Source organism: Podarcis pityusensis (genome assembly GCF_964106645.2).
Source record: "Podarcis pityusensis genome assembly, chromosome: 2".
Classification (NCBI taxonomy): Eukaryota; Metazoa; Chordata; class Lepidosauria; order Squamata; family Lacertidae; genus Podarcis; species Podarcis pityusensis.
In genome coordinates, this window is record NC_138029.1 from 42,351,262 (window position 1) to 42,378,683 (window position 27,422).

The 27,422-nt window shown below is 43.6% G+C and overlaps 1 protein-coding gene across 7 annotated transcripts in view; it reads left to right on the top strand.

Moving 5' to 3' along the window:
* SHISA6 (shisa family member 6) overlaps positions 1-27,422 on the top strand; it is a 263,665-nt gene that overhangs the window by 218,213 nt on the left and 18,030 nt on the right. For 5 of the 7 annotated variants that reach the window (XM_080993824.1, XM_080993818.1, XM_080993819.1 and 2 more), the window contains exon 5: positions 14,218-14,280. The exons of the other annotated variants lie outside the window; for them this stretch is intronic. In XM_080993824.1, the coding sequence (XP_080849950.1) occupies positions 14,218-14,280 (63 nt within the window). The remainder of the gene's footprint in view (positions 1-14,217; positions 14,281-27,422) is intronic. 7 annotated transcript variants of the gene reach the window in all.

Sequence of the window (27,422 nt, forward strand, 5' to 3'; positions counted from 1 at the left end):
AATACATATATTTCCCAGCAAGAAGCACTCAAGTGGGAACTTGGTTGAAAAGGAGCATTTTGCAGAAAGAATAACGCCCTAAGTGGCCCCAACATCCCCCCTCCCATAAATTATACAAATTTATATAATGGCATTATGATATTGGCAGTTTCGTTCATAGTTTTCTTCCTACTGATTCTTAGCATGGAATTTGCCTGTTTTTTCACAGATGGCACACAACAGAGGAGATAGCATCTCCAGCATAGTACATAGCCAAGCATAGTGCCCTAATAATATGGGTGGAGGAGAGTATAAATCACTTGGGGTTGTAATAGCCTATGGCAATGTATAAATGAGGCCTCATTGTCTGCATAACAGGTGGCCAGAAGAAACACCATTAGCCCAGAAGAGTGGCCACCTCACATTGTCCTGCCTCTGTGCAAGTATTCCTTAGGCCACCTTCCATAACCTAGTGCCCTTCAGATGTTTTGCACTATAACTCCAACCATCCCAGACCACTGGCCAAGCTTGGAGAAGGTGGCCTTAGGTACTTCAGAAAGTATGGCACAAAACCATAGGCAAGAGATCTTCATTCCCATCTTATTTCAGGAGAATGATGGGTATAGTCAGGCAGTCATTTCTCAGTGTCATGGAGAACTACAGGTGGATAGATGGATGTGCTAAATTAGGATCAACTTGAGCTAAGCAGATGGAATGAGAAACATAGTGACTTGATGGACCTAGGATGAAGTCTTTTCCCTTGGTGCTGAACATAGAGAGGTACACAGCCACTTCTGCAGTGAGTCAATAGATCAGGAACAGATTTGGAAAGCCATTGTTTTTCCAATAATGTTTATACATATGGTTCAAGTGCATTTCACAGTCTATGACCAGGCTTTACAAAATACTCCTGCACAGCACTGAAGTTTTCCCCTCGAGCCTAAAAAAAATACACAATCATTAAATCTAAAGCTAACAGAGAACTGTGATGGCTCACAAACTTAAAGGTAGGGAGTTTCTGGTGCTTGACAAAGAAAGAAAGACACAGGGAGAACTCAGGCACCTCAGGGGGTGCCAGAAATCATTTAGAGAGCAACCCACAGCTGTGATTTCCAGATCAAAAGTAGGGAATATTCAGAAACTCTGGTGCCACCCTGCTATGGAGCTGCACTGTTTTAAATAAGGGAAACCAATTGTATAGCTTTGTTGCCTTGAAATGAAGGCATGAAAAAATGTCAGCCCCAGCCACATGGGTGCAGCCAGTCATCTGGTTGTGTTATTGCCCTTTCAGATTGGCTTTCAGCTGCCTGGGAGGGTTGCTTCACTTAAAAAAAAAAAAAAGTGGCTTATTAGCGTTTTAAATAAATAAAAATGAGAAATGGTGAAATGCAAAGAAAAAGCTACTGGTAACTTACGTACGTTATGGTAAAATCAGTAGGAACTCATGCCCTCCAAGTGTCCCAATTTTCCAGGGACAGTCCCAGAATTACGAAAGCAATTCCAGCTTTGGATTTGAGCCTGGAATGTCCTTCTTTCCCCTGTCAGTGCTGCTGCCAAGCTCAGGGGGAAGGATGAGCTGACACTTGTCTCCCCCCCCCAAAAAAAATGCTTTGTGCATCTGTGTCTAATCTTGCCCCCTTTCTGATATTTAGATGTTTCTGATGTTCCTGTTTTCATCTGAGGAATGTTGGAAGGTATGGTAACTAATTATGCACATGAAACATATGACATTCACCATAGATCATTTTCTGTTGTGTGAACTGGCCTTGCAGGACAAGCCATTGTAACAATAAAATATCTGAAAATCTGCTCCTGCGTTGTATATCAGACAGGTCAAGAGCCAGCTACAGCTGGACACAATCAGACCCCTGTCCATTCAGACCCCTTTCCATTCCTTAAAATTGGAAGGAGTCTTCTTCTTCATCACCTCCTTCTCCTCCTCCTCTTTTTCACTCGTTAAAAATGGGCCATACATCCACCTGCTGGCACAGCAAACTCAAAACGTTTGCCAGCTCCTGCAGAGCAGTCGGTGATTAGTTTCCATTAGTTGAGATGCTCTCCAAGGAGAATTATCTCCATCGGCAACTGTTCTACAATGCTGTAGGGAGCAAAAGCCCTTGAAAGCCCGGTCATTGGTAGAAAGTGAAGATTCTAACATGACGAGAGATGTTTTAAAGAGTAACTGAGAAAGGTAGAAAATGGCATAGAATATAGCTAGGAATAGTCTCCATCATGTTGAAGTAAGTCCCAGTCAAACTAAACGTTCTTGTTTTGCAGTTTTAGCCATTTCTGCACTGAAGGTACTCTAGCAAGGCCATTCCAAGGAACGCTCATGCTGCCCTTTTGATATTTCTCAAGGAAGTGGAGTCTCATAGCTGGCTCTTCTAATTATTGATTATGTTTGTATCACTCATCTTATAAGTCAGAGAATGCAGAGGGTTATGCACTTTAAAATCATTACGTACTCGTTTTTTACACAGATTCTCTGCCTCCCATGAGTGCAGGCAGATCATTCAAGGCTGAAAAATAAACCACACATTTCAAAAGCTTGCAAAGAGAATAGAGCTTACCCTGAAACTGACTTTCATTAGAGAAAATCTTCTGCCCATAACAAATATTGTCTGCAACCCCACATTAGAACTGACCTTCAGTGGCACTACTGAGCATCAAAAGAGCGGGGGGGGGGGGGAGAGAAACATTTTCTCAAGGAAAAACATTGCAAACGTCTAATGAAAACCCAGCCTTTTCTGCACTTGCAGCAGTTGTGCTGAACATGTGAGGAGGACAGCATTGAAATGTCTTAATTTATTTATTTTTTAAATGCACAATGTCTGCATGACCACGCAAGTATGTGGTATTCCAGAGAGGAGCTTGCAGCAGTTTTGCACCCCACCTCTCTGGGAGCCTACAAGCTCAACACAGTCTGGCTAAGCCGAAGTCTAGCATGTTGTGTTGTGTTGTGTTGTGTTGTGTTGTGTTGTGTTGTGTTGTGTTGTGCAAACTAGCCCAGACCACTGCCTACCTACTGTTGTGGACTCATGTTAGCAGCCCATGTGACCGTAATAAAAAATGCTTTTTTTTAACCTAAACTACTAAAAGCCTGGCCAATTTTGCCCAAAATAAGCAGCAACCACAACACCATTCAGTGAAACTGCTTATGTTCTTCTCATATACCAAATATTGTTGCTCTGTAAAAGTAAAGGTAAAGGGACCCCTGGCCATTAGGTCCAGTCGTGGCCGACTGGGGTTGCAGCGCTCATCTCGCTTTACTGGCCGAGGGAGCTGGCTCTGGGTCATGTGGCCAGCATGATTAAGCCGCTTCTGGCGAACCAGAGCAGCATACGGAAACGCCATTTACCTTCCCGCTGGAGCGGTCCCTATTTATCTACTTGCACTTTGACGTGCTTTCGAACTGCTAGGTTGGCAGGAGCAGGGACCGAGCAACAGGAGCTCACCCTGTCGCGGGGATTCGAACCGCCGACCTTCTGATCGGCAAGTCCTAGCCTCTGTGGTTTAACCCACAGTGCCACCCGCGTCCCATTGTTGCTCTGTAGGTTTTACTAAATAATTGTTGGGTATGAATACATCAGGTGCATCCCGTTGTTTCCCATATACAAAAACCTACTATTTAACATTCCTTCCCTTTCTTTTTTGCTTCCTTCCACACTTCCTTCCCACTGTGTTGAGTTTTGTATCAGAAACCATTCATGCTGCCTTCCATGCAGTGGCTGTGGCTGCAGTGTATGAGAACGTGGTGCTGTATAAAACAGAATATCGAGAGAGAGAGAGAAATGGCAAAGAACACCAGAGCCACTTACTTTATGACTCCACCACCACCACCTTAAAACAGTATGCTTAAAGCATCTCTGATTGTTCTTTTTTGTTTTAATGTTTGGACAAGTTAGTTGCTAAGCTGCTACTCAATATTCTGGAGGAAAACACTGCAAAACCTCCCTAAACTGCTTAATGCACCACTAAATCACCATTGAAAATGGGAACATAAATCTATTCAGCTGTAGTTTAAAGCTATTATTTCCTATCTTATCATTCTTGAATCTGCCTGCTCAGCCTCTTGCTGGGGTTTGTTCCAACTTTTTCCCTGGCAGGTTTCCTCTTCCCTTAGGCAAAAACATGTACCTTGTGACACCTTCCCAATCGTTTCATTACCATGTGTTACTTCTATCTAGAGTTTTGCTTTCGAATAGTTTAACTGAATCTACCAAGAGGGGGGGAAAGGAGTAATTACTTGAGGGAGCACCCATTGAGCACCTGACTTTTCCCCACAAAACAGACAGAAGCAGATACATAAGCCATTGCATTTTTTTAGGGTTACCAACTGATCAAGAAAAAAAATTACCTATTTGTGTGCCCTCAGCTTAACATCTTGATCAGCAGAAACCACCAGTTAAGCCTTTCACAGCTCAGAAATAAACATCACTCCTTGCTAATGCCTGCAATCAAATCACTGTCATAATGGTATGTTTTAACAGTAGCCATAGGGGCTACTTTTTCTTTCATCAGATTCACCTTTGGACCTCTCCCTAAAGCAGTATTGCATCAGGAGCTGCCTGGCATGTAATAAGCAGCCTCACACCATTGCTTTGAAAGCAGCTGCAGAGCCACAGGTTGTGAGCTTCTGTTCTCAAATTGAACCTAGGATTGAAGCTTGACAGTGCAATGCTGTGCATATTTACTGAGAATTAGTAAGGGAACTACTCCCCAGGAAGTGTGCATAGGATTGCTGCCTTCATTGCCCAAACCAATAAGGAAGAGGGATTCTGTTTCTTGGGCTGCTGCCGAGAAGAGGATGTCAGTAGGCAACGCTTTCCCTTCCGCTAGAGCACCCACCCAATTCCAGCCTGTTATGCAGCCATCAGTGGCACTGCAGTCTTATTCTTTGCTGAACCTTGGTGGTCTAAGTTGGCGAGGATTTGTCAGTTGCCTGCACAGGGCACTAGGCATATTAAAAACTGTTAAAATGCCAAATGACCTGAAAGATTAGACCCAAGAAACTGCCTACTAGGTTTCAAAGGGTTATGATGACTCTTGCAAATTTTACTTCGCATCAGTTCCCTGTCTCACAAATGCAAATTGACGACACAGTGAGGCAGAAATCTTCATTATTCAGCACAACAGCCTCGTCCTGTGCAAGTAGATATAATGCAGCTTATATTTTATCTGGGGAATCAAAGATGAAAATTTGGGAATGCTGTTTACACAGAGTTACTTAAGCAGGGAAGGTTACAATCAATTCACGTGTGTTGTTGGTATCCTGCTTCCCCAGGTTACAAGAAATATTGAGTTGCAGTCATTCCCTCTGGGCCACCCTTTCCCTTCTGGTTCCTCACATTCATTCTTTTATTCCAGAATTTGAGGGGGCCATTGACAAGGTGCCTTATGGTGGGCATCACCCTATGTCAATAGGCCCCTCCTAAACGGATCTCATAGAATCATAGAGTTGGAAGGGATCCCTGATTATCATCTAGTCCAACCCCCTGCAATGCAGAAATATGCAGCTTTCTCTTACGAGGATCGAACCTGCAACCTTGGTGTTGTCGTCACCACACTCTAACCAGCTGAGCTATCCACCCCCACAGGGGATGAGCCCTGACAAGTTTTATATGGTGGTAGCAGTAGCAATCTGATTACCACTGAATGACTGGGGACCGGCATCTTTATTTCCCACAGTGCTCCTAATGTACTATCAATCCAAGACATTGTAGGAAATTAAAATAGTGGGTCCCAGGCCCAGGGAAGGTGTGAGTGGTGACACTTCTGGCGCCCTCGCAGCTGCCTGAGGGCGTTGTATGCTCATGCAGCCCAGTTCATTCGTTCAATCATTGTTTGTTCATCACACTTTTCCACAGATAGCTTGCAGCACAGTGTGCAATAAATCTAGCAGTGCTATGCACATTTAACTGTTAATGTGACAGCTGTCTACAAAATTTGCTGTGTGCCAACTGGTCCCCAGTGGTCCCCATTGTCAAGGAAATCATAGGACAAATGCTGTGATTGGGGAAGGTTGATAGCTCATTGGCAGAACATCTGCTTCACATGCATAAGGTCTTGGGTTCAATCCTCAGCATCTCCAGGCAGGTCCAAAACTCTAGAAGATTGCCATCAGCCACCGTAGACTGGAGTAGGGAACCTGTGGCCCTCCATATGTTGTTGAATTCCTGCTCCCCACCTAGTTTTGCCCGTCATCAGGTATGATGGAAGCTGTATGTATGGAAGTCCAGCATAGGTTCTCCGCCTCTGGTGTAGACAACACTGAGCTAGTTGGGCCAATGGCCTGACTTAGTATAAGGCAGCATTCTATGTTTCTGTATTCCTGTTGGAGCATAACATACATTGCGTACCATTCTCTGGTTGCAGCATGAATCAATACAATGTAAATGCTAATGTGCACCTCCCTGAGTGCGTATGAACAGGAATTGTTTGCATATGTATAAGTCCCCCCCCCCCATTGTGCAGTTATCCTGGATTCAATCCTCTCTCCTCTGTTCTTTCCCTCTCCCTTCTGAATCAGATGATAAATGATAATTGAACACAATCCAATTGGGGGTGCTTGTGCGTTGAGCAGCGCTAGCTCCTCCTTTGCATTCATGTTTCTCCCGTTTGTGTATTACAGAATGCTAAGTATGTGCAGTACCGTGGCTGGCCAGGTTTTTTTACCCCGGGTGCAATTGGGGCTCCTATTGTGTGTGTGTGTACGTGGAGGGGGATGCCAGACTGGGTCTTTGACCCGGGTGAAATAAAGCCTAGTTTTGCCCCTGGCATGTGAGAACCCTCGTTTCATTTGAGAACATAAACCAGCCTTCACCAACCTGGTGCCCTCCAGTTGTTTTGGACTACAGCTCACATCAGCCCTGTGGCTTCTGCTTCTTCTGTGAAGACTGTTTTGGGTAGGGGGGGGTAGCTAGAAAGTGAGCATAGGAGAACCAGGGGGAGAGAGTATCTCCAAAGAAGAGAGGAAAGTTAATTTTTGTCACCAAATGGATTTTATCTCCTTAGTGGTATTCTTTTCTTTCCCCCATGTAATTAATTTCCTCTATGAACATGCCATGGAACCAGCTGAAAATAACATTTGTCCTTTTCAGACACATCATTCATCTGTGGCATATTTGACAACTGCAAATATTCCAGCTTTCCATTTTCGTTGGCTTTATTAGCAAAGACAAAGTACAAAATATGCAGCCTCTCCTCTGAAGAAACTGACACTTGCAATTTTTTATGTTATGGATCAAAATAAATCCATTTCATTCCAGTTTAGCTATCAACATGTAGGAAATCACTGGGGCTGAAAAAATACAAGCTCCAGAGGATGTGGAGATGCACAAGAGTGTCTCGGAAGGAAAGCTGGAAAGTTACCTGGTGAGATGAGAAGGGTGTTTTCTAGGGAATATTATCCTTCCGTGGAAAGTAAAACGCTGGCCCATTGGGGGCTATTTAATGTTTTCTTCATCAATTACCAGGAGTCCACAACTTGGGAATGGGAGGCTCAGTAGTGATTTATGTTGCAAATTAGAACTGTCAGTCTCAAGCTTGAGGAAGAAGGGCTGCTTTCAAAGTTCAGATCAATACGTCAGCATCTGAAAAGATCTTCTTCTGTCAAGAGTGGGGATGAAAGGCTGCCAGGCAGCTTCAGATCCTGCAATGTTTGTCAAAAATGCTCTGATCTGAGCTGCTTAATTAAAGGTCTCATGCTGAAAGGTGCTGGAGGAGCCCCACGCTCACCATAGTCATCAGAGATGCTTACACCTGCCTCTCCGACTGAAAAGAGTAGGGAAGGGTTTCCCAAACTTGGGACTCCAGATGTTTTTGGACTACATTTCCCATCACCACTGACCACTGGTCTTGCCAGCTACGGATGATGGGAGTTGTAGTCCAAAATCAGCTGCAGACCCAAGTTTGGGAAACACTGGAGTAGGGCTTTGGTGGATCTCAGGACTTAGACAAGTTGCTTCCATTAGAGTGGAAGCTGCAAAGGTGCTTGGGAGAGAAGACACCCAACACTCAAAAAGACTAGACCATGGTGAATGATGCCAGGCTGTGAGAAACTGTTTGGGAGGGATTGTCTCATTTTACCCTGTTCTTCTGCACTCCAGACACTGAGCCAGATTCAGCAAACCTGGTGTGCTAGCAAAAGCCAACACAAGGACTCCCACTACCACAATGGGGCTTCCCTCCTTTCCTCCCCCAACATGCCCCCCCCCCCACTTCCCGAGGGAATAATCAGAACAACACAGAGTAGAGGAGAGGGGGTGGTTCTGTCAGACCAGCAGAAATGCTTGCGCTGATGAAAACATTCTCCTTAGTGCTACGTTGAATTCCTCCTTATCTTCATAGTAACATGAGCTGCATACTGGTGAGGCAGGGAAGTGGGGAGAAGCAGCGGAAGGCAGACGGCCCTGAGGCAGTTCAGTAATCACGGGCGGAGGTGGTTAGCTGCAAAACATGCTAAGGCAAATGCAGCACTGGCTTTTAATCATCATTTGTTCAGCCCAGCCGCACCAGACAGCTCATGGGGATATGTCAGCAGCATGGGCACCCCAGCAACAATTTAAGTACCAACCAGGCATGTGCACAGATCCCTGCCCAAGAGGTGTGGAAAAGCACAGAGTCAGGCAACGGTAAATTCTCAAAACACTGTTTTTAATGTAGTTTGCTTGTACAGTTTTCTGGTTTTGTGTAAATCTTGAGAGATCAAAGGAATATATATTTATGGCTCCATTCAGGAGAACGCTGGAAATAGCTATATGAGCGCAGCTGGAAAAGAAATGAAAGCATTTGAGAAGTAGTGGGCATGGAAAGAGGAGTGGCTGAAAGTGGCAGCAGATCCACCCACTCAAAAGCACAGGGGGCGTGGGGATCTATGACCCTGGGTAGAGTGGTTTAGAGCTCTGTTTACCCTATAATCCCCATACTGCCATGTAAACTCAAATTCACAGTGGAACAGCCTCAAGATTGGTGCTGTTGGAGGGCAATTAAATGGGAATGCAAACACACAGTAAATTCCATTTGTGGACAAGTCCTTGGTATCCTGCCCACCTAGCAGTTCGAAAGCACTCCTAAGTGCAAGTAGATAAATAGGTACCGCTTTATAGCGGGAAGGTAAACGGCATTTCCGTGTGCTGCGCTGGTGCCGGCTCGCCAGAGCAGCTTCGTCACGCTGGCCACGTGACCCGGAAGTGTCTCCGGACAGCGCTGGCCCCCGGCCTCTTAAGTGACATGGGCGCACAACCCTAGAGTCGGACACGACTGGCCCGTACGGGCAGGGGTACCTTTACCTTTACCTTTACCTTTACCTCGGTATCACAACCTGACACTGGACACTGGGTAGTGTGCCTGATTGTTTGGAGAAGCTGTTATTGCCAACTTTTAATAAAGAGCCAGCATCTGTGAACACGAGCAAAAAGCTATATGGAGCTAAAAAGGTAAAGGACCCCTGACAGTTAAGTCCAGTCGCAAACGACTCTGGGGTTGCAGCGCTCATCTCGCTTTACTGGCCGAGGGACCCGGCATTTGTCCGCAGACAGCTTCTGAGTCATGTGGCCAGCATAATTAAGCTGCTACAACGCACGGAAACACCGTTTACCTTCACTTTGACGTGCTTTCAAACTGTTAGGTTGGCAGGAGTGGGACCGAGCAACGGGAGCTGACCCCGTCACGGGGATTCGAACCGCCGACCTTCCGATCTGCAAGCCCAAGAGGCTCAGTGTTTTAGACCACAGCACCACCCGCGTCCCATATATGGAGCTACATTACACTAAATACTAGGGGTGTGCATGGGCCTTGGTTAAAGCTCTTAGAAAGCAACAGAGTGAGTTTGCCTGCCCAGCTTTGCCCTGGTGACTTGTGTAGGAGCGGAACTTGTGTGTCGCCCAACGTCTTGCTGTTCTGGGTGGATCTGCAGCAGGCAGCTCATAAAGACTGCATCCCTCCCTCCCCTCCCTCTCTCTATCTCTTGATACTGTTTTCCAGTATCTTTTCCAGCTGCACCCAGAGGATTCTTATTGTTATCTTTGGAAAACCAAGAGCTCTATTAATCTTTTATTTCCTTAATGGAGCTTCCCAGTAGACAGGTGTGAGCCCAGCACATCATCGGGATGGCTGCACAACAGCCTTGCCTTTCACTGGCTGACTTCAAGCCGGTGCACCTCCATTAGCAAAATTATCTCATTAAACCCACAAAGAAGCAGAAGAATCTGCCCTCTCTCTTTCTCTCTCTCCAAATACTTTATTGCTATTAGCACTCTTCGCTATTAGTGCTCTTGAGCATTGCCTGCAAAAGTGCTGCAGAGGGGTCAGCTGTGCAACAAGAATTCAGAAAGCATGGGCAGCAGGAGAATAGCTGGAAGTCAGGCTAATTTAAGGGAAAGAAACTATTTAAGCAGCTGCAGTTTCATGAACTAAATTAGAGAGGGGTCACAGTGGATGGCCTTGAAAAGATCTCCTGAACTTGTAAATAACAGGAATCTTTTTTTCTTTAAGCACCATGATAGGAATCTAATTTTGCTCATCATATTCATTCATATATATATATATATATATATATATATATATATATATATGGAATTCCCAGAGGAACTAAAGCCACTGCACAGCAAGCATGTGAGGTTCCTATGAGCTTCTGCAGATGGAACAAAATTGCTTATTTTATACCTTTCTTGCATGAAACATAAGATGGCATACAAATGGCTCTCAGTTCCAAGCATCTTACTTCCAAGCAGCAGCCAGACCCAGACTTGGCTTAGCTGCTTCAAGTTTGCTACGTTTTGTGCCTCCAGACCATGTTCTGCTGCAGCAGTGGCACTGTACTGGCATTGCAAGTAGACTCACTGAAAGTAGACACGGGATGTTGCCCTGAGCAGAGTAGCTGATTGGTATAATATGCCAGTCACAGCCAGCATCACCAAATGTGGCATTGCAGTGTTTTGCAAAGCATAGAAGCAGTCAGGGCTGGGTAGGACCTGCAGCAAATTCATTTAAAAAAACACTGACCACCACAGAGCCAGTGACAAGAGAACGGCATTCCACAATGAATGCATGGAAGTACTCGTATACCAGGACGTTGCAAAGGACAGGACAGCATAGCAGGAGGGGCTTGACTCATCCTAGGCTAGAGGCAGATTCCAGAAGGGGTGACTTTCATTTTTGCCTCCAATTTCCATCTCTGAGTACCAATGAGCTCCAGCTGAGAACAGGAGGAGTTGTTGCTTTTCTTTGATGTGCCAAAATATCTAAAGCCATCACTGGCCCCACCTATCCAATGCAGTACAACTAGCTGCATCAGCACAAGGAAAACCTGTTACTTTTGTTCCTAAGAACTGTGAAATTGGGATGTGATTAATCAGAAATGCCAGGTGGTATTTTACTTAAGATGCATAAGAGTGTTTCTTCTTCCTATCACTAGAACATTATCACTTTATAAAATATATTTATGACCTTTACTACAGATCAGACCCCCCACTTCCAAATCCCAAGCCAAATCCCTCTGACAAACATCCTTTGCAGGGTCAGGCAAGTTATATGTGATACACCTGTCCTGGGAGCTTGTTACTCATGCTTTAAAAAACAAATATTAACTCAAACTTCCCTTTCTGTTTCCACTGAAAAAGCATGGACAGTGGGATATGTAGATCTGTAAGCACTAGGTGTCATCACCATGGAGGAAATTGAGAGGCCCCCCTTCTATTTCTGACAGAACATGAGAAGGACAAATTGTTCACCTCTCTCCTTCCCCCCCCCAAAAAAAACCCAGCTTCTTTGACGCTTGCCCCCCCCCCCCCCCCAGTCAACTGAATTTTGTTTTTCACACATCCTGTGTTCAGTCACAACTTGAGAAACTGAAGTACTACAGGCAAATAAAAAAATCAGTTCATATCTAACTGGCACTGTAGTCAACAGGAAATTCTTAATCTTTAGGGAGTCTCATTTTATTTCTCTTTTAACAGGTGGTGGATGCACTTCAGTGGGGAAATAAGAATATTTGTGTGCATTATCTTAGCTTATCTTAACATTGGAACCTTAGTACCGAAGGTTTGCTTCTAACTATATCCTCTTTACTTTTTATCCATGACTTGATATATAAGTGTACATATATTTAGTCAGCATCTGCCTCCAAGATAGCATCTGAAATGTGCTAAGCTATCTGGCTCACCAGCATTAAAATATTTCCCTTGGGCAATTTAATCCTGTCTGGAACCAAGAAATCGACATATTAAGAGTAGAGTATGAGACTCTGCAGTCAGATAATGCAATCAGTGGCAGTGATCTGGCCCAAGTGAGGGCACTCGCTTAGCCACAGCTTGTCTGCAAACTTATGCAGATACAGTATAAGATAAGGAGGAAAAGTAGCTGCCTTCCTCGTATTCTATCTTGTACTCTAGCAGGTAAGAAAGCTTGCATATAGTTTGCTTGAAATAATGCCATATGCAGTTCTTCCATATTGTGTTACATCAGGGTTTGCACTTACCAGTTAGTTAACCACAGGCTACTGTTACCTCATAACCAGCACTGACCTGAACACTACATTAGGAAAAACTTTCTGACAGAGCAGTTCAACAGTGGAAGGAACTACCTCAGAAGGTGGTGAACTCTCTTTCGTTGGAGGTTTTTAAACAGAGGTTGGATGGCCACCTGGCAGGAATTCTCCAGCTGCAATGAATGGATGACCTTTGGGTTCCCTTCCAACTCTACAGTTCTATGATTCTACCATTCTACCGGCCCAGGGAGCCAAGGAGGTGACATGTGGGAGAGAGATAATATTTTTCAACATGTACAAGGGATGGATTGTAATACAGGAAGGGGAAGTGTTAGAATCTCCTTTCCATGACCACCACAATCAGGATCTTCACAACTGCTTTAAGAATGAAATCATCATTCTTTCACCAGTCTCCCATGAAACATTTTGTTTGGTTTTTATGGTCTTGTGAAAATCCAGCACCCTTTGTCCTTCATTGTCAATGTAATGTCCGAGAGGTTTGTGGAATCAGGGAGGTGGTGTGCTAGTCTCTTTCTGGGTGTCTTCTCCTGTGGTTGTTCTATATCTATGTTGTGATACTGTGCTGCCAGGCAGGTGCGGGCCTGGTGTCTTCTTAAACTGTATTGTAAGGAAAGCAACCCATTGTCAGAGCTTAGGACAGGGGTTGAGACTCAGCTGAACCCAGGAGTACTCCCAGAACAGGCCATCTTCACACCACCCAGATGCTTGCAGACATCTTTGTAACGCTGAGCTGGTCTGCCAATGGGCCTGGTACCTGAAGCTAGCTCCCTGTAGAGCACATCCTTGAAGCAATACCACCCAAATGGCAGGTATAAGATTTAACTGGTAGCTTGGAGAAAATTACACAATCCTACCTGGTACGCCACTGCCACTAACCACGTGCAGCTATTTAATTTAAAGCAGCTTCTCTGAGATGCTCGTAACATGTCCACCACAGGCACTTTGTCCCTAAAAATAATGAGTTCTCGCAATCAAATCATAGCCTAAGGCTGCGTAGATGCACTGCCTTTAAAGCACAACTGAAGCACATTTTCCTCTTCAAATAATTCTGTAGCTTATCTCCCACAGGGTTAAAAACTCCCAGGAACCCTTAACAAACTTACAGTGCCCAGAATTCTTTGCGGGGAGGAATGTGCTTTAAAGATGTAGTGTGTGCTATGCATCCCAGATCATGTAGGGCAGCTGCTCACACCTAGGTTTCCTCTTTAAAATGCCCATGATCAATATGTGGATATCAGGGGTGGGACTAGTCCAGGCTTGTGTTGGGAAAACTAAAGTCCTAATCCTTCTTACAATTAAGCAGTGTATCAATTTTATTAAATGAATGAATGTGTTAATGGCCTACAGAGATATAATACGTGAATATGGCTTATGAATGTCTGCAGTGTGGGCATGTAGAAGCTAAAGACTGCTCAAAAGCAGAGGCTGCCTTCTGCTGAAATCTGTGTCATGGTTTGCTTATGCTTTGGATGTGCTTCTTACTTTGCTGAATATCCCATTTGTGGCCTCAGCACAATGGGTGATGTTATTCATTAACTTGTTTCTCTTGCAACTGAAATTTTAAGAGAATAACATGAAAGACACTTCCGCTTTGTTAAGCATTTTCTTCTCCTTAATCGTGTAGAGATTTCCCATGAATAATGTGAGCTATAATTATTACCTGCAGGTTGGCAGAGCCTTGGTGAGCTGTTCCTAAAAAGGAATCTTATTTTTTTCCCATTGAATTTCAGATGACCAAGAGCAAAATTATAACCACCTGATATTAGGCACTACAAACCAGACACCTTCCAATGGTAAGATAATAAACAAGAGAAGATCAAAGTTACTGGTGCTGTAACTTTACTCTTTCTACTGGCATGGAAGCCAAACAAATATCAATAGAGTATTTCATGAGCTGGACTCTCACATGAAAAATATTTATTCTATTGATCATATTGTATTTGGGCCATATTGCTTAACAATGGTCCAGTCCCTCTTATGCAGAAAGGAGAGCATTGTGCTATGTTTCCTGATGTCTAGAAACACAAATGCCTCTCTTTCTTTCTCAGTTGCTGTTGTCAAAGATTGCTTTGATTTGTAGTGTCTTGGGCGTCAAAAGATGCACAGCAAGAGCAAAACCTGCTTGCCCAGATAGGAAAGAAATTTGCTTTGAAGCCATATAATCCACACATGCCAGTGCTCTGCTGATGTTTCAGCGCTCATCATCAATTGTGTTATTTTACTTTATTTACAGCTTTTACAATGTAATCAAAGACAATTTATTTGCTGGCAGCCAGCTGCTTGGGACACAGAGCCTAGAGGTGGGCAGACAGCTTAGCTGCCTCTGCACTGTAGCCATGCTGTCACAAATACACGTACACATCAGTTGTGCATGTTGTTTCTTTTAACAAGGTCACCATCCCTTTTCTTTCCAATATTTGGCCGTGCATGCTTTCTGACTCCAAAATGCCAAGTCCTCCCAGTACTTCACTTCCAGGTAACAGTTGTGACCAGCAAACCCAGATTCAGTAAGTTGCCGTAGTAATTGTGTGGGTTAATTAAAAAAAAAAAAAAAAGCAAATTGCATGTGTGGGACCTCCAGTCTGGATGGGAGCCAGAGCAGGGTGCACAGCATTAAAGCCCTCTTACCCCGTGCCGGGGTCCCAATCTGTATCAGACCTCCTGTACTTCCATTTTCCTTCTAAAAGCAACACATGCTTTTGTTAATTGCACCAGGGTTGGCATGTCTAGTTTGGCCCTTAGTTGACTTCTTATATAAGGAGGGTCAAGAGATTATTTTTGTTTAATTCTGCTTTTCTAACATAAAGAGCTCAAATCTCTTGAGTCTTTGTATTTTCTTTCCTCTGATGTTTCCTATACAATGCAAGATTGCTTCTCTACCTTGGACCTCTCTCACCACCAGTTCATTTCATCCAGTCTTCAGCTGGTTGCCCACTGAGCTTTTGCAGCTTATTGCTCTTAGGTTTCCTGTGGTGTCTGTTTATAGAGATGGAATGGTGTTTTTGACTATTTCCAACAAATAAAGAATAAAATCATCTACAAAGTCAGAGCACATATCCCCAGACTTTTCTGTTGGCTCCCAGGCAATTTTGTTTTCCTTCACTTCAACAGCATATCAAGCACTCTCTGCCAAAATATTTTGGCCTCAGTTTGCCTGTTACCTGCACCTAGTTCTCTCCCTTGATTATTTGGCGTGTTCCCCCCCCCCCCCCCGTTCTTTTGCCACCTTTTCCTTGGTACCACAAGAGTCACTTTTGCCTTTGCATGATTTAGGTCTGCAAAATCACTAATATGCAGTTGTCAATATTAGCTTTTCAGCTTTGTGCAAATACCGCATGAAGACATCTCTATATATTGTTTTCTAGGCATGGCGCCTCCAAGTTGTTCTTTCCCTAGGGCTGTCATTTATAAACTAGCTTTGCTGCTGCATCGTTCCTAGTGAAGAACTCTGGCATACATGAAAGCTGTGCTGCATTTTAAAGTGAGGCCTCCATAGCACAATCACTTGCGAGAACAAACAGCCTTGAAAAGGTTACCTTGGCACTCTGCTAAATTATCTATTTTATTGCCCAGTGTTGGCAATTGTCATTCAACAACTAAAATAACAAGTCCTTCTCACTAACACACTAACCCCAATTTTTGTCCTTTCCATTAACCTCAACAAGAGAAGAAATGCCAGCCATAAAACTGTTACGTTATGTCTCTCAGCAAGGCCAAATATTGATGCTATATCTGAAGTAAATTTGGACAAGAGAAAAGCTAAGTTTAAGCATCCTTTTTTAAAAAAAAAGAAGAAGTCAGGTTCAAAAAGACACCTTCCATTGTTGCACCAACACAGAACAGAGGAAATGTAATAAATAAGTGCAAGGATGGGTCAGACACAGAGAAGGTAGTTTTTGCAGCCGATGAATAAAGGTTCTGTTCAAAGTTGGGTGGCATGTTAACTATGGCACCTGCTCAATGGACAGCAGTGGCTCATGTGGCAGGAGAGAGGCAGAAGTTAGAGGCATCCCCACCACAGCAGTGAGCCAATCAGAACAAGGATGAGATGGGGGAAGTAGCAGCAAGTCAGGAGAACTGTAGATTGCCGGCAGAGGTCTGTAGGTACACACACACATCAGTGACACCCTAGAAGTCCCCTGAACTCACCACCTCACCCCATCCTTGTCCTGATGAGTGTAGCACTACTGTCTCCAACATGATGCTCTTGCCTACACACACACACACACTCATGAGTCACTGCCAACATTTGACCATGAGGTGGACCAAGTTTAGACCATCTCAGATTCAAATTAGGTCCGGGTTTTTTCATGCTCATGCATCACTTTAAAACACAGCTTAAACAAAATTTGTCCAAATTCCTAGTCTTCCGTTCATGTTTCAAATGTGAAATTTTATTCCAGAATTCAAAATACAACAGGCCATTTATAAAAGATTGTCAAATACTAAATGCCATTGCATGTCAAATGCCAAATACAGCCAAATATTATTACTATAGTGTGCCCAATAAAACAATGCCAAATTCTGAATATCACTGCGTTCTAGCAGTAAAATATTGTTAAATATCAACTGTTTTATATCAGACATTGAAATAAAATATAATCAGATTCAGGGTGACCTTGGCCCAGTCTCTATGTCTCAGCCTACTTCACAGGATTATGTAAGAATTAAATGGGTGAAAGACAACCATGCTTCTTGCTACCTTGATTTCCTTGCAGAAAAGCTAGGATATACATGTTCAACAATTATTCAGATAGTTTTATGTAAACCACAGTTTTAAACAGAAATACAAAACATCTCAGTTTAGCGGGGAAGATACCAGGTGAGTTGTGTGCCTACTCAGTTTGCTGATCAGGTGCTGGTCTCTGTTGATGGGCAGTTTCAGGGCTACTGCTCTTCCTTTTTATGGTTCCTTATGTTCCTTATCTATAAACCTGCTCCTGCCAACCTAGCAGTTCAAAAGCACGTCAAAGTGCAATAGGTACCGCTCCGGCGGGAAGGTAAAAGGCGTTTCCGTGCGCTGCTCCGGTTCGCCAGAAGCGGCTTAGTCATGCTGGCCACATGACCCGGAAGCTGTACGCTGGCTCCCTCGGCCAATAAAGCAAGATGAGCGCCGCAACCCCAGAGTCGGCCACGACTGGACCTAATGGTCAGGGGTCCCCTTTACCCTTTACCTATCTATAAACCAGACTTGGACTGGACAGACCTTCAAATGGAGGACACCTTCAAATAAGAACACCGTCCTCTGGCACCCCTTTCAAAATAGAGGACTATCTTTGAAGGAGGTTCTGCATCCTTGACCCAAACTGTATGGAGGCTGAGAACAGTGTCTAAAAGAAGGCTGCAAGAGTGAGGCCAGGAAGCTCCCACCAAAGCAACCAATGTAAAGACCAGTATTCTGAAGTGTGATAGAACTGGTATCACAATGTACTTTTGCTGCATTGTGATGCATTTGCACTCAGGATTTAGAACCTTTGTTCAAACTATTTCCTTCTCATGAACTTGTATTCTAGTGTTTTTGTTCATTCGTTCTAGTGCTTCATGACAGCCTGTGGAATTTTTGTTTGCTTGCAAATAATGCATTCATTTGGATTACCCTTCCTACAGGCCATAGTTCATGATGAGATTTTTGCATTGATGAGTGTTTGCTGTAGGTGAGCAAGTGAGGCATCATCGTACAAACATATTGAATCTAGGTTGTAAGATTAAGATTTCAGGCATGTCCCCACAATCTGAGGATGGCGGGGCAACTGAGTCATATAGCGTGGGCTCAGGTAGTGATTGGTTCAACTAAGGCAGGTTTTTCCAGCACAACAACACCTATTAGTATGCAGGGAGCATTCTATCTGCTCAAGTCAAATCCTATTGCAAATATTCGCATGAGCTAAAACCGAAAGGGAAGTCAAACAGAAATGGGTTCTTTGGGGCTTTTCTGTGAATACCCTCCCCATAGCTTGTTTGTCTCCACAACCACAAATCAGTCTCTGAATAGATTCATAGCAAGATCTAGTAAAGGTAAAGGTAAAGGGACCCCTGACGGTTAAGTCCAGTCGCAGACAACTCTGGGGTTGCGGCGGTCATCTCGCTTTACTGGCCGAGGGAGCCAGCATTTGTCCGCAGACAGCTTCTGGGTCATGTGGCTGGCATGACTTAAGCTGCTTCTGGCAAACCAGAGCAACACATGGAAAAACTGTTTACCTTCCTGCTGGAGCAGTACCTATTTATCTACTTTCACTTTGAAGTGCTTTTGAACTGCTAGGTTGGCAGGAGCTAGGACCGAGCAACAGGAGCTCACCCCGTCACGGGGATTCGAACCACCGACCTTCTGATCGGCAAGCCCTAGGAAATGCACAGCATAATACCATGCCATTTCAGGAAAACCATTTGGAGCACCGCTTTGGATAGTTCACTAAGGTCAGATCCACACACTGTAATGGTCAAAGAAAATAATGTTAGACACTATCCAGAAACAGACAATACAGAAAAATTATATTGGCCTCATCTAGAAATCAATGATTTCTTAATAAATTTTGTTGCTGTTGTTTATTACCCACCCTCCACCTTTAAATACATTAAAAGTTGTTTAAAGTAAGTTCCAATCACAAAAATAGGATTGCTGCTAAAAATATGCATGTCAAATTTAAAAAGCCACAATAAAGAGGTGTGTCTTCAGCATATGATGAAACTACATAATGGAGATACTAGATGTATATGCATCTGAATTATATGGGAATTTGATCAGAAGCTTGAAGAGCTTCTACAGAGGAGATAAATGGAAATCATGTTACCATAGCATCCCATCTTCCAGCTCAGCCATCGGTAGCCCCAACCAGAGGCTCTGGAACAGAATAATGTACACCAACCTAAATTATGACAGACTCCTGGAGTGAGGAGGAGGAGGAGGAGGAGGAGGAGGAGGAGAAGAAGAAGGAGAAGAAGAAGAAGAATACCTTATCCATCTGGCTGGGTTTCCGCAGCCACTCTGGGCAGCTTCCAACACATATAACTTTGTAAATCTGTTAGAGCAGTGGTTCCCAATTAGGGGTCCGGGGACCCCTGGGGGTTCGCGGAACACACCCCAGCGGTCCGTGGCACCATCCCCTGCCAGTGACCCACTTATCTTGTTAATTGCACAGTGAAAGCCACAATGATGATACATGGATCACCCAACCTCTGCTTGAGACCAGGGCCTGCTTGCTGGCAGGGGAAAAACTTGTGAAAGAGTTGCTGGATGGCAAATGAGCTGGGATCAGGCTAAAACCTGATATAGTTTCTTGGGGTTCTTGCGATTGGAAGGGGCAGAGAGAGAGAGAGAGAGAGAGAGAGAGAATGGTTTGCACCATGGGGTGGATTCACGTGTTTATAATGTTTAAAAATGTAAGGGATCCCTTCCCTTTGCTCTCTACTTTTTAACTGAAAAGAACTAATTGCTTTCAAGAAGTATCACATTTAGAGGACTCTCCCGCTGCTTGTAGGTGGGGTTTTCAGTGAATCTTGCCTTAGGAGTTTGGGATTCATGTCTCATCTTGGAAGTCCAACAATTGCTTTTTTTTATTATTATTATTCAGTTGTAGTGGAGCAATGGAGACAAGTTTTCCCTACTGTCTGGGGATAAGCAATTTGTAGTAATATCACAAATTTTATGGTCTGGTTTTTAGTATACCACAAATCCTTTGCTTCTTAGGGGACCCCAAATTTTCTTCAAAAAATTGCTTTGCGCAGGTAACTACCATAGAGTTATCAGCATTTTCAAAAAATAGGAGGTCCGTGGCTTGGCTTTTGAAAAATACGGGGTCCTCAGTAGTTAGTTAATTGGGAACCACTCCGTTAGAACATCATGGTCTCCCAGATTTTACAAACCCTCTGCTGTTTAGAAGGTTGCTTGAAAGACTTCTGCTTACATACCTTCTTCACCTTTACTGCTGTACTCAACTGCTTAAGAAGATCTTCATACAGAAATGCAGTCTTACTAGGTTCAAAATGATGGAGAAGCCTATCTTTAGCCCTGCAGTCTAACATGAAGAAATTCCTAGCAGTAATCAGCAACCGTGTTCCAGAACTCTTGCACTGTTGAACATTATCCCACGGAAGGTGAAAGTGTGGACCAATCTCTCCACACCCCATCCAACAATACTAACTATAATTTGGGTATATTAGGTGAAGCTTTGCAGGGGTAATATACCACCTACTGAGAACTTTGCACTGTGCTTTCTTTATTTGTGTGTTTGATTGATAAGGTTGCAAAAGAGGTCCAGATACAATGCCAATCATCTCCTTCCAAAGAATCACTTAAGTCATTCTCTGTGTCTGCACATAAGATGGGTTGTCATCCCAAAACGGTTTGCTGAGCACTGGATTTTATAAGGACCAATATGAAAAAGTTTATATTTAATTATGCTGCCCTTGGTTTAAATGGGTTTTAACCAATTGCTCAAGCTGATTAATTAGTTAATCTTTGGTGAACTTCTATTATAATTTAGCCTAAAGACCAGTTTCCATTCAAAAAGGCAACGTGGTACACTTTGCCACAATGCTTTGCAAATAACTATGAGGCTACTGTGGATCCTGGCAGGATTTGTGTGTGCACACACAGGCATAAGAAGAAGCCTTAACTGTACAAGTCTATATATACATGCTTATTTGGCAGCTCCCAGGTAAGTGAGCCAGTCTTAGCCTGGAAGCTAATTTCAGTGGTGGGGAACCTGTGGCCTTCCAGTTGTTGTTGGACTCCAACTTCCAGCAGCCAGTATGCCCAGTGGTCAGACATGATGGGAGTCGTGGCCTAGCAGTGCCTGGATGGCCACAGGAGGGCCTGGTGGTAAAGGAAGTAGACCACATGCTCCCAGAGCATTTCTGCTATGCCTGAAAATAGAAACAAGCAGTGAGAATGTCTTTAGGCAGTATTCAGAATCCAACGCTTCAAGCAGGTCCTCCACCTTTTACATAGGACGAGAGAAGTCTGACTGCTGAGATTTGATTGCACTCAATTTTGTTTGAATGTCTGATGAGAGATGATTGTTAATTAACAAGGGATTGTATTTAATCTGTTCTATGCAGCTGCTGTTACCCTAATTATAATTAGGTCATCCTGGTTTGATCCTGCCTGCCAAGGGGCGAGTGTTTATGGAAGCAGGAGCAATCACCTGAGGCAGCGCACTTAGCTTCTGAGAGAGAAGCAGCAGCAGCACACTTTCAAAAGATGCGTGAGGCCAAAGGGGGCATGACAGCAGGCTTGTGACTGCAGACATAGTGGTGTTGTGTGCTTGAGTGAAAATTAACATTTAATTTAAGACAAAGAGTGCACAGCTGTTGAGAGTACAAATGATCTCCTAAGCATTTATCAGAGACAAATATCAAAGAAAACTGTCTACATTTGCTAGGAGGTGGTGTTTGAGTGAACAGATATGTGCATTGTTACTCCAATGAGAGTAACCGTAAGAAGCAAACATACTTTTTGCAGCTACTCCTTACACTGCCTTTTTCTGTGTTTCAACTTATGCCAACATAGTAGTGCGCCATGGATGTGTGGTGTGGCAGAGCCATGGTGTTCTCCTCCTGACACGAAGGCACTGGGGCAGACAGGGGAGGTTGTGAGATTGGGGCTGTGCAAATATCATTACCCCCACATCTTGCCACTTGCCCCAGCACCATTCAGGTATGTTTCAGTGGTGTCACTGTCAGGAGGACTGATCTGCAGCTCTGCCCCACCACACTAGCCGCTACTGCCAACGTTGGTTCAGTGTAATGTGCACACACGTTGATTGGAATCCCATGTTCCCACCCTTCGCTCTTCACCTTACATGACTGCAAGGAGGATATCAGAACATATTTCCATAGTTTATCTTGAAACCAAAAGAGCCCCTCCCTCGGTATCAACCACCCTGGGCCTTATAATGGGCATAGGAGACCTTGTTGGGGGTGCCACCACTGGGAACTGCTTGGTTGGTGTTGACTTGTGACAAGGGCCTCCTCAGTAGTGGAACGTTCTCCCTGGCGAGGTGCATCTCTCTACCTCATTGTTAACATTCAGACAGAATGCAAAAAAAAAATGCTGTTTACCAGGTATTTGATTGCTACATTATACTTTTCCTGGCAGTGTTGAAATTCTTCAGTTGTGAGGATATTTGATTGTTCTAATTTATTTTTGAAATATATACCGTATTATTGTATCGCTTTTCTGTTTTGTAGCTTTCTGCCCGAGGGATCCTTTGGGATAGAAGTTTAATAAATAAATAAATTAGTCAAAAAGCCCTAAACTGTGCTTAATCTTAACTATGGCATAGGGCAACATGTCTATTTCAGACATTACAGTTTGAAATTAGTTTGCTTCCATAATAAGCTATAGTTAAGCCATAACTACAGTTTGTCCATGTTTGTGTTGATGCAAAATACAGGAGAATTCCTGGATGCCAAGATCCAAGTTTGGGGCAAAATACTCCTTGGTGAGAGAACCCCAGCAGATACTTAAAGTCAGAAAATATGCAGCAAAGTAAATCATAGAAGTATAGGCTGTTAGACCTTTAAAACATACCCTTCTAAGAGTTTCAAAAATGTCCCCTTTAAAAGTTTCTTTCCAAAGTTTCCTTCATGCCTCAGCGTTTCATTTTCATTTCACTTTTAATTTGTATACCGCCTTTCTATTTTCCTATATGCAAGGCAGTTTAGAAGCTGAAGAAACAACAAAATGTACACCTTTTAACAATCTAATCCAATGCAAAAGTCGTAATAAAAACATAACTTTAAAATAAGCAACTTATATCACATAAAGTAATATTCAACAATCCATTAGAATAATACAGAATAATATTAAATATCAGCAAATAAAAATTAAACAGAAATTCACTCTTTAATAATTACAATAATTTCTAAACTATAATCAATAATAACAACAGCCAGTCACAGTGCATAAAATAACACAATACAAATGGAGAAGCAAAGACGCACAACTTATAGAATTATTATTATTATTATTTTAATATCCCTGAACTCCTCTCCCAACTGATTCTGGTGTTCCTAAAGTCATGGTCTGGAAAAGGCTCCTAGGCCTGGAGGGTGGGGCAAGGCAGGTGGGAAAAGCCATTGCCTGATGGACAGCAGGAAGTCCCTCCCCTCACAGTCCTTCTTCTACAGCTCCCTTATGAAGACTCCTAGGCCTGGAGGGTGGGGCAAGGCAGGTGGGAAAAGCCATTGCCTGATGGACAGCAGGAAGTCCCTCCCCTCACAGTCCTTCCTCTACAGCTCCCTTATGAAGGCTCCTAGGCCTGGAGGGTGGGGCAAGGCAGGTGGGAAAAGCCATTGCCAGATGGACAGCAGCTAGTCTCCCTTCCCTCACTGTTTCCAGCATTGGAAAAGACCACACAGGGTAAGTTGAAAAATGTTTGTCTTACAAACTCTCCAAAGGGCAGATTCACGTGCTTCAGGAAAGTTGCACAAGCAAGTAAAACTTGGCTTAGTTACAAAATGGTGAAAGTTATAGGAACTCAAGAGCAGTTGGTGAGAGCCACCAGCTCAGTCCTCTTCACATGCTGAATTTCTCAGGTAGAGTGGAGGATACAATACCTTTGGTTACCTGTTGCCTCCCAAGGTAAAGGGAAGTGACACTTTGGACATAGCAATAAACTGGTTAGTTTTAAAATTCAAGTTTCCACTCTCTTCCTCACAGCCATACCAAGAGAAGGGGAAGGTTGTTGGGAGCTGATAAGTCCAGGCATGTTAAGGAAAAAGGCAGGAACTGGCTTTCTTTGTTTTTTTCATATGGAAGAGTATCCAGACTTGTATCTCCCCCCCCCCCCCCATGCATATGGTAATTGTTCCAGTGGAATAACTGTCTAACTGCAGTATTAGAAGTATTTCAATTTAGGTCCTTCCCAGAAGGTAAGAAAACGATTCCTCATTTCATAACATGCCCTGCAGCAATTTGTTACAAATGTGCCTGTTTTTGTTTAAGATACCATTTGCTTAGAAATGCTTGAAAATCAGTATCGTCAGAGGAAGTGTACAGTATATCTCATGCCTCTGCAAGCAGTTATGAAAGGAAATGACAAAATTGCATGATTCTAATTTACAGTGAATGAATAAAAGAAGCAGAGCATTTCCACCTGAAATGTTCAGGTGGTACTGAAAAAGTCAAAAGGGAAAGAAATGCCTCACCAAACCCATGCAAATTTATATAGCAGTTTCTCTTTAGAGGTGTCTATAATACTTCAGTTGCGGGTGAAGCTGAACTCTCACATGCCTGCGAGGGTGAGGGAACCTGAAGTGTGATGAGTCATGTCACACATTTTTGTTTACTGGACATTATGGGAGAGAGCAAGGAGAAAGATGTGCTATTGGATTGGCCACCTTCCACTAAATTACATTTTTTGACATGGTAGAATCACCACCAAGTGATTCGTGCTGGGCATCATTTTCATGTGGTAAATAAATCCCATGGATTGGCTGTGCCTTCAGAATAAATGTTTGTTGAGGGCAAATGGCACTTCATCATGCAAATTTTAACACACTGTTCAGAATGCAAGATCTGGGCTGTAGAAGAACACGCGTTCCATTTGTTTCCTTTTTGTGTGTGTGCAAGGAGAATAAAGGTAATGTTATAGATTTATAGGTGCTAGAATTTAATTAAGGTTTATGGGTGTCAAAGCTAATTTCCTTGGAGGAACTAACCAGACTCAAGTGTCCATTTGGGCTAGTAAGGCGTGTGATAGACCCACTGATAAGCCTCTGTTATTAGCACATATAAAACCTAATTAAATAGACACACTTCCTGGGTTGTGTATTGGACTTTGTAATCCTAGCCAAATCAACGAGTGTTGATGAAGTCAGGCAAACTTCTTTGTGAGGTGACCACCTGGGAGGATTAACCAATATGAGTTCAAAGCATCAAAGGAAATAGGTGTTAGAATGCAAATAAAAAATTTAAAAAATTGAATCCTCCCTTCCTCTGTAGATAAATGGGCTTAGGGTTTTTTTTAAGGAGGTTTTATTAAATATTTTTAGGTTACAAAAGTACATACATCATCTCTGTTTACAGATCGTAAAGTCCTTTCTACAGATCAGTTATATTTGATGTGAGACTTTAATGTTGTAGTCAGTAGAAGGTTGGGGGAGAAGAGAGGTGGGGAGGTAGAGTGTGGGAAAGAGGGGGGGATTAGTAAACTTTCATTCTCTTACATAATATCTGTGCAAGGTTTTTGTGTCGGTGTCACATGGGTAGGTTCTCTTTCTATTCATTTATTAGTTTTCCTTGGCGGTGAGAGAGATTGGGGGCCCAGGGCATGGTTAGTTGCCTTCACTTGGCTGCAGTGAGTTTTGTTTGCATGTGTGAGGGGGAGGGGTTGTTGGGTCAAGTTATCCACATTGATTTGTGTGCTGTCAGTGGGTTCTCATTGATGTCTTGTTGGGCTGTGTGTAATAAAGGAAGGTGTGGGGAGTTATGTAACCAGGAAGCAGAGAGGAGCAGTTGAGCTGAGATGTGCCCTGCAGAGCACGAGAGGCTGCGGAGAAAGGATGTTGATGCTGTCACTATGGAGTAAGCTAGCATATTTTGGGGTGCTGTGCTGTGAACTTCCTCCATTGTAGGCTCCAGTTTGTGTATAAAGCCATGTGTCATAATGACACTATAGCCTCCATTGTGCCTAATTTTCCAACTCCTGGGTGAGTGTCTGGAATTTTTGAAGTTTTGTGCACTGCTCAGCATAGATTGGGGTGGCGTGTATTGGGGAAAACTTCCCCAACATCTTGAAACTGTCTGAACTGGATCTCATCACTAACCACTTTTTCATATACAGTGGTACCTTGGTTGTCAAACGTAATCTGTTCCGGGAGTCTGTTCGACCTCCAAGGGAATCTGCTCACCAACTAGCTGTTCCATCATGAGTCCCTTTCATCTAACCTAGGGATGGGGAAGGTGTGGCCTTCCACATGCTGCTGGACTACAAATCCCAACAACCCTCATTTTTGGCTATGCTGATGGAAGTTGAAGTCCAACAACAGCTGGAAGGCCGCAGCTTTCCCATAGCACAGGCAGGCATAGGCAAACTCAGTCCTGCAGATGTTTTGTGACTACAACGCCAATCATCCCTGACCACTGGTCCTGTTAGCTAGGGAGGATAGGAGTTGTAGTCCCAAAACATCTGAAGGGCCAAGTTTGCCTATGCCTGTCATAGCACCTCTAACCCTTAGCCAAGTTCCTTGGCTTGACAGGTGCAGTGCAGACCACTGGGCGATGCAACACTTCTCCCAACATGCACATGGCCAGAAATACAGGGGCAGGTCCTTTTTCTTCATTCTGCAAGGCTATAGTTTGAACTGTAGAAACAATGAGCTATTGCCCTGGTCAGTTGTTGCAAAGGGAAACCTCTGCTTGAACCAGCTGATGGGTGAAGGTGTTGACTCCTGAAGCGCATTGCCCTTCTGAGTTTGCATTACTGTGTGTCTTCCTTTTCTGTACTTTCAGTGCAACTGAGAGCTAAATACCACAGAAAGCAGCCTAGAAACGTGCATGCACCTGGGAATCCTAGCCCAGTCAGGGGTCCCAGACATGTGTGAATGGGTACGTGCCCAAACTAAGATGCACATTTGTTGTTTAAGTGTTTGCTGCAGGCAACATCAGTGTGCATTCAGCAGCTGGTTTTGCTGCATAAAACATAGAGCCACTCTGAAAGGACAGAGAGTGCTTAGAATTGTGTTGCAGAGGACACCGGCTAATCTTCACTGTAGCAAATTGAACTCGGTTCATTTCAATTCCTACTAGAGCTTTAGAGCTGAATTTCCAGAGGGATTGTAATCCCTAGCCTGGTACGCCACCTGCAAACGCTTTTGCAGTAATGATGTGAGGCCTTGTGTGCTGCCCCTCTCCTGTTGTGTGAACATGAGGAGGAGTTCAGCATCACACTCTTCTGATCCTCCTGTTAGCGCAAGCTTTAAAAGAGAAAAA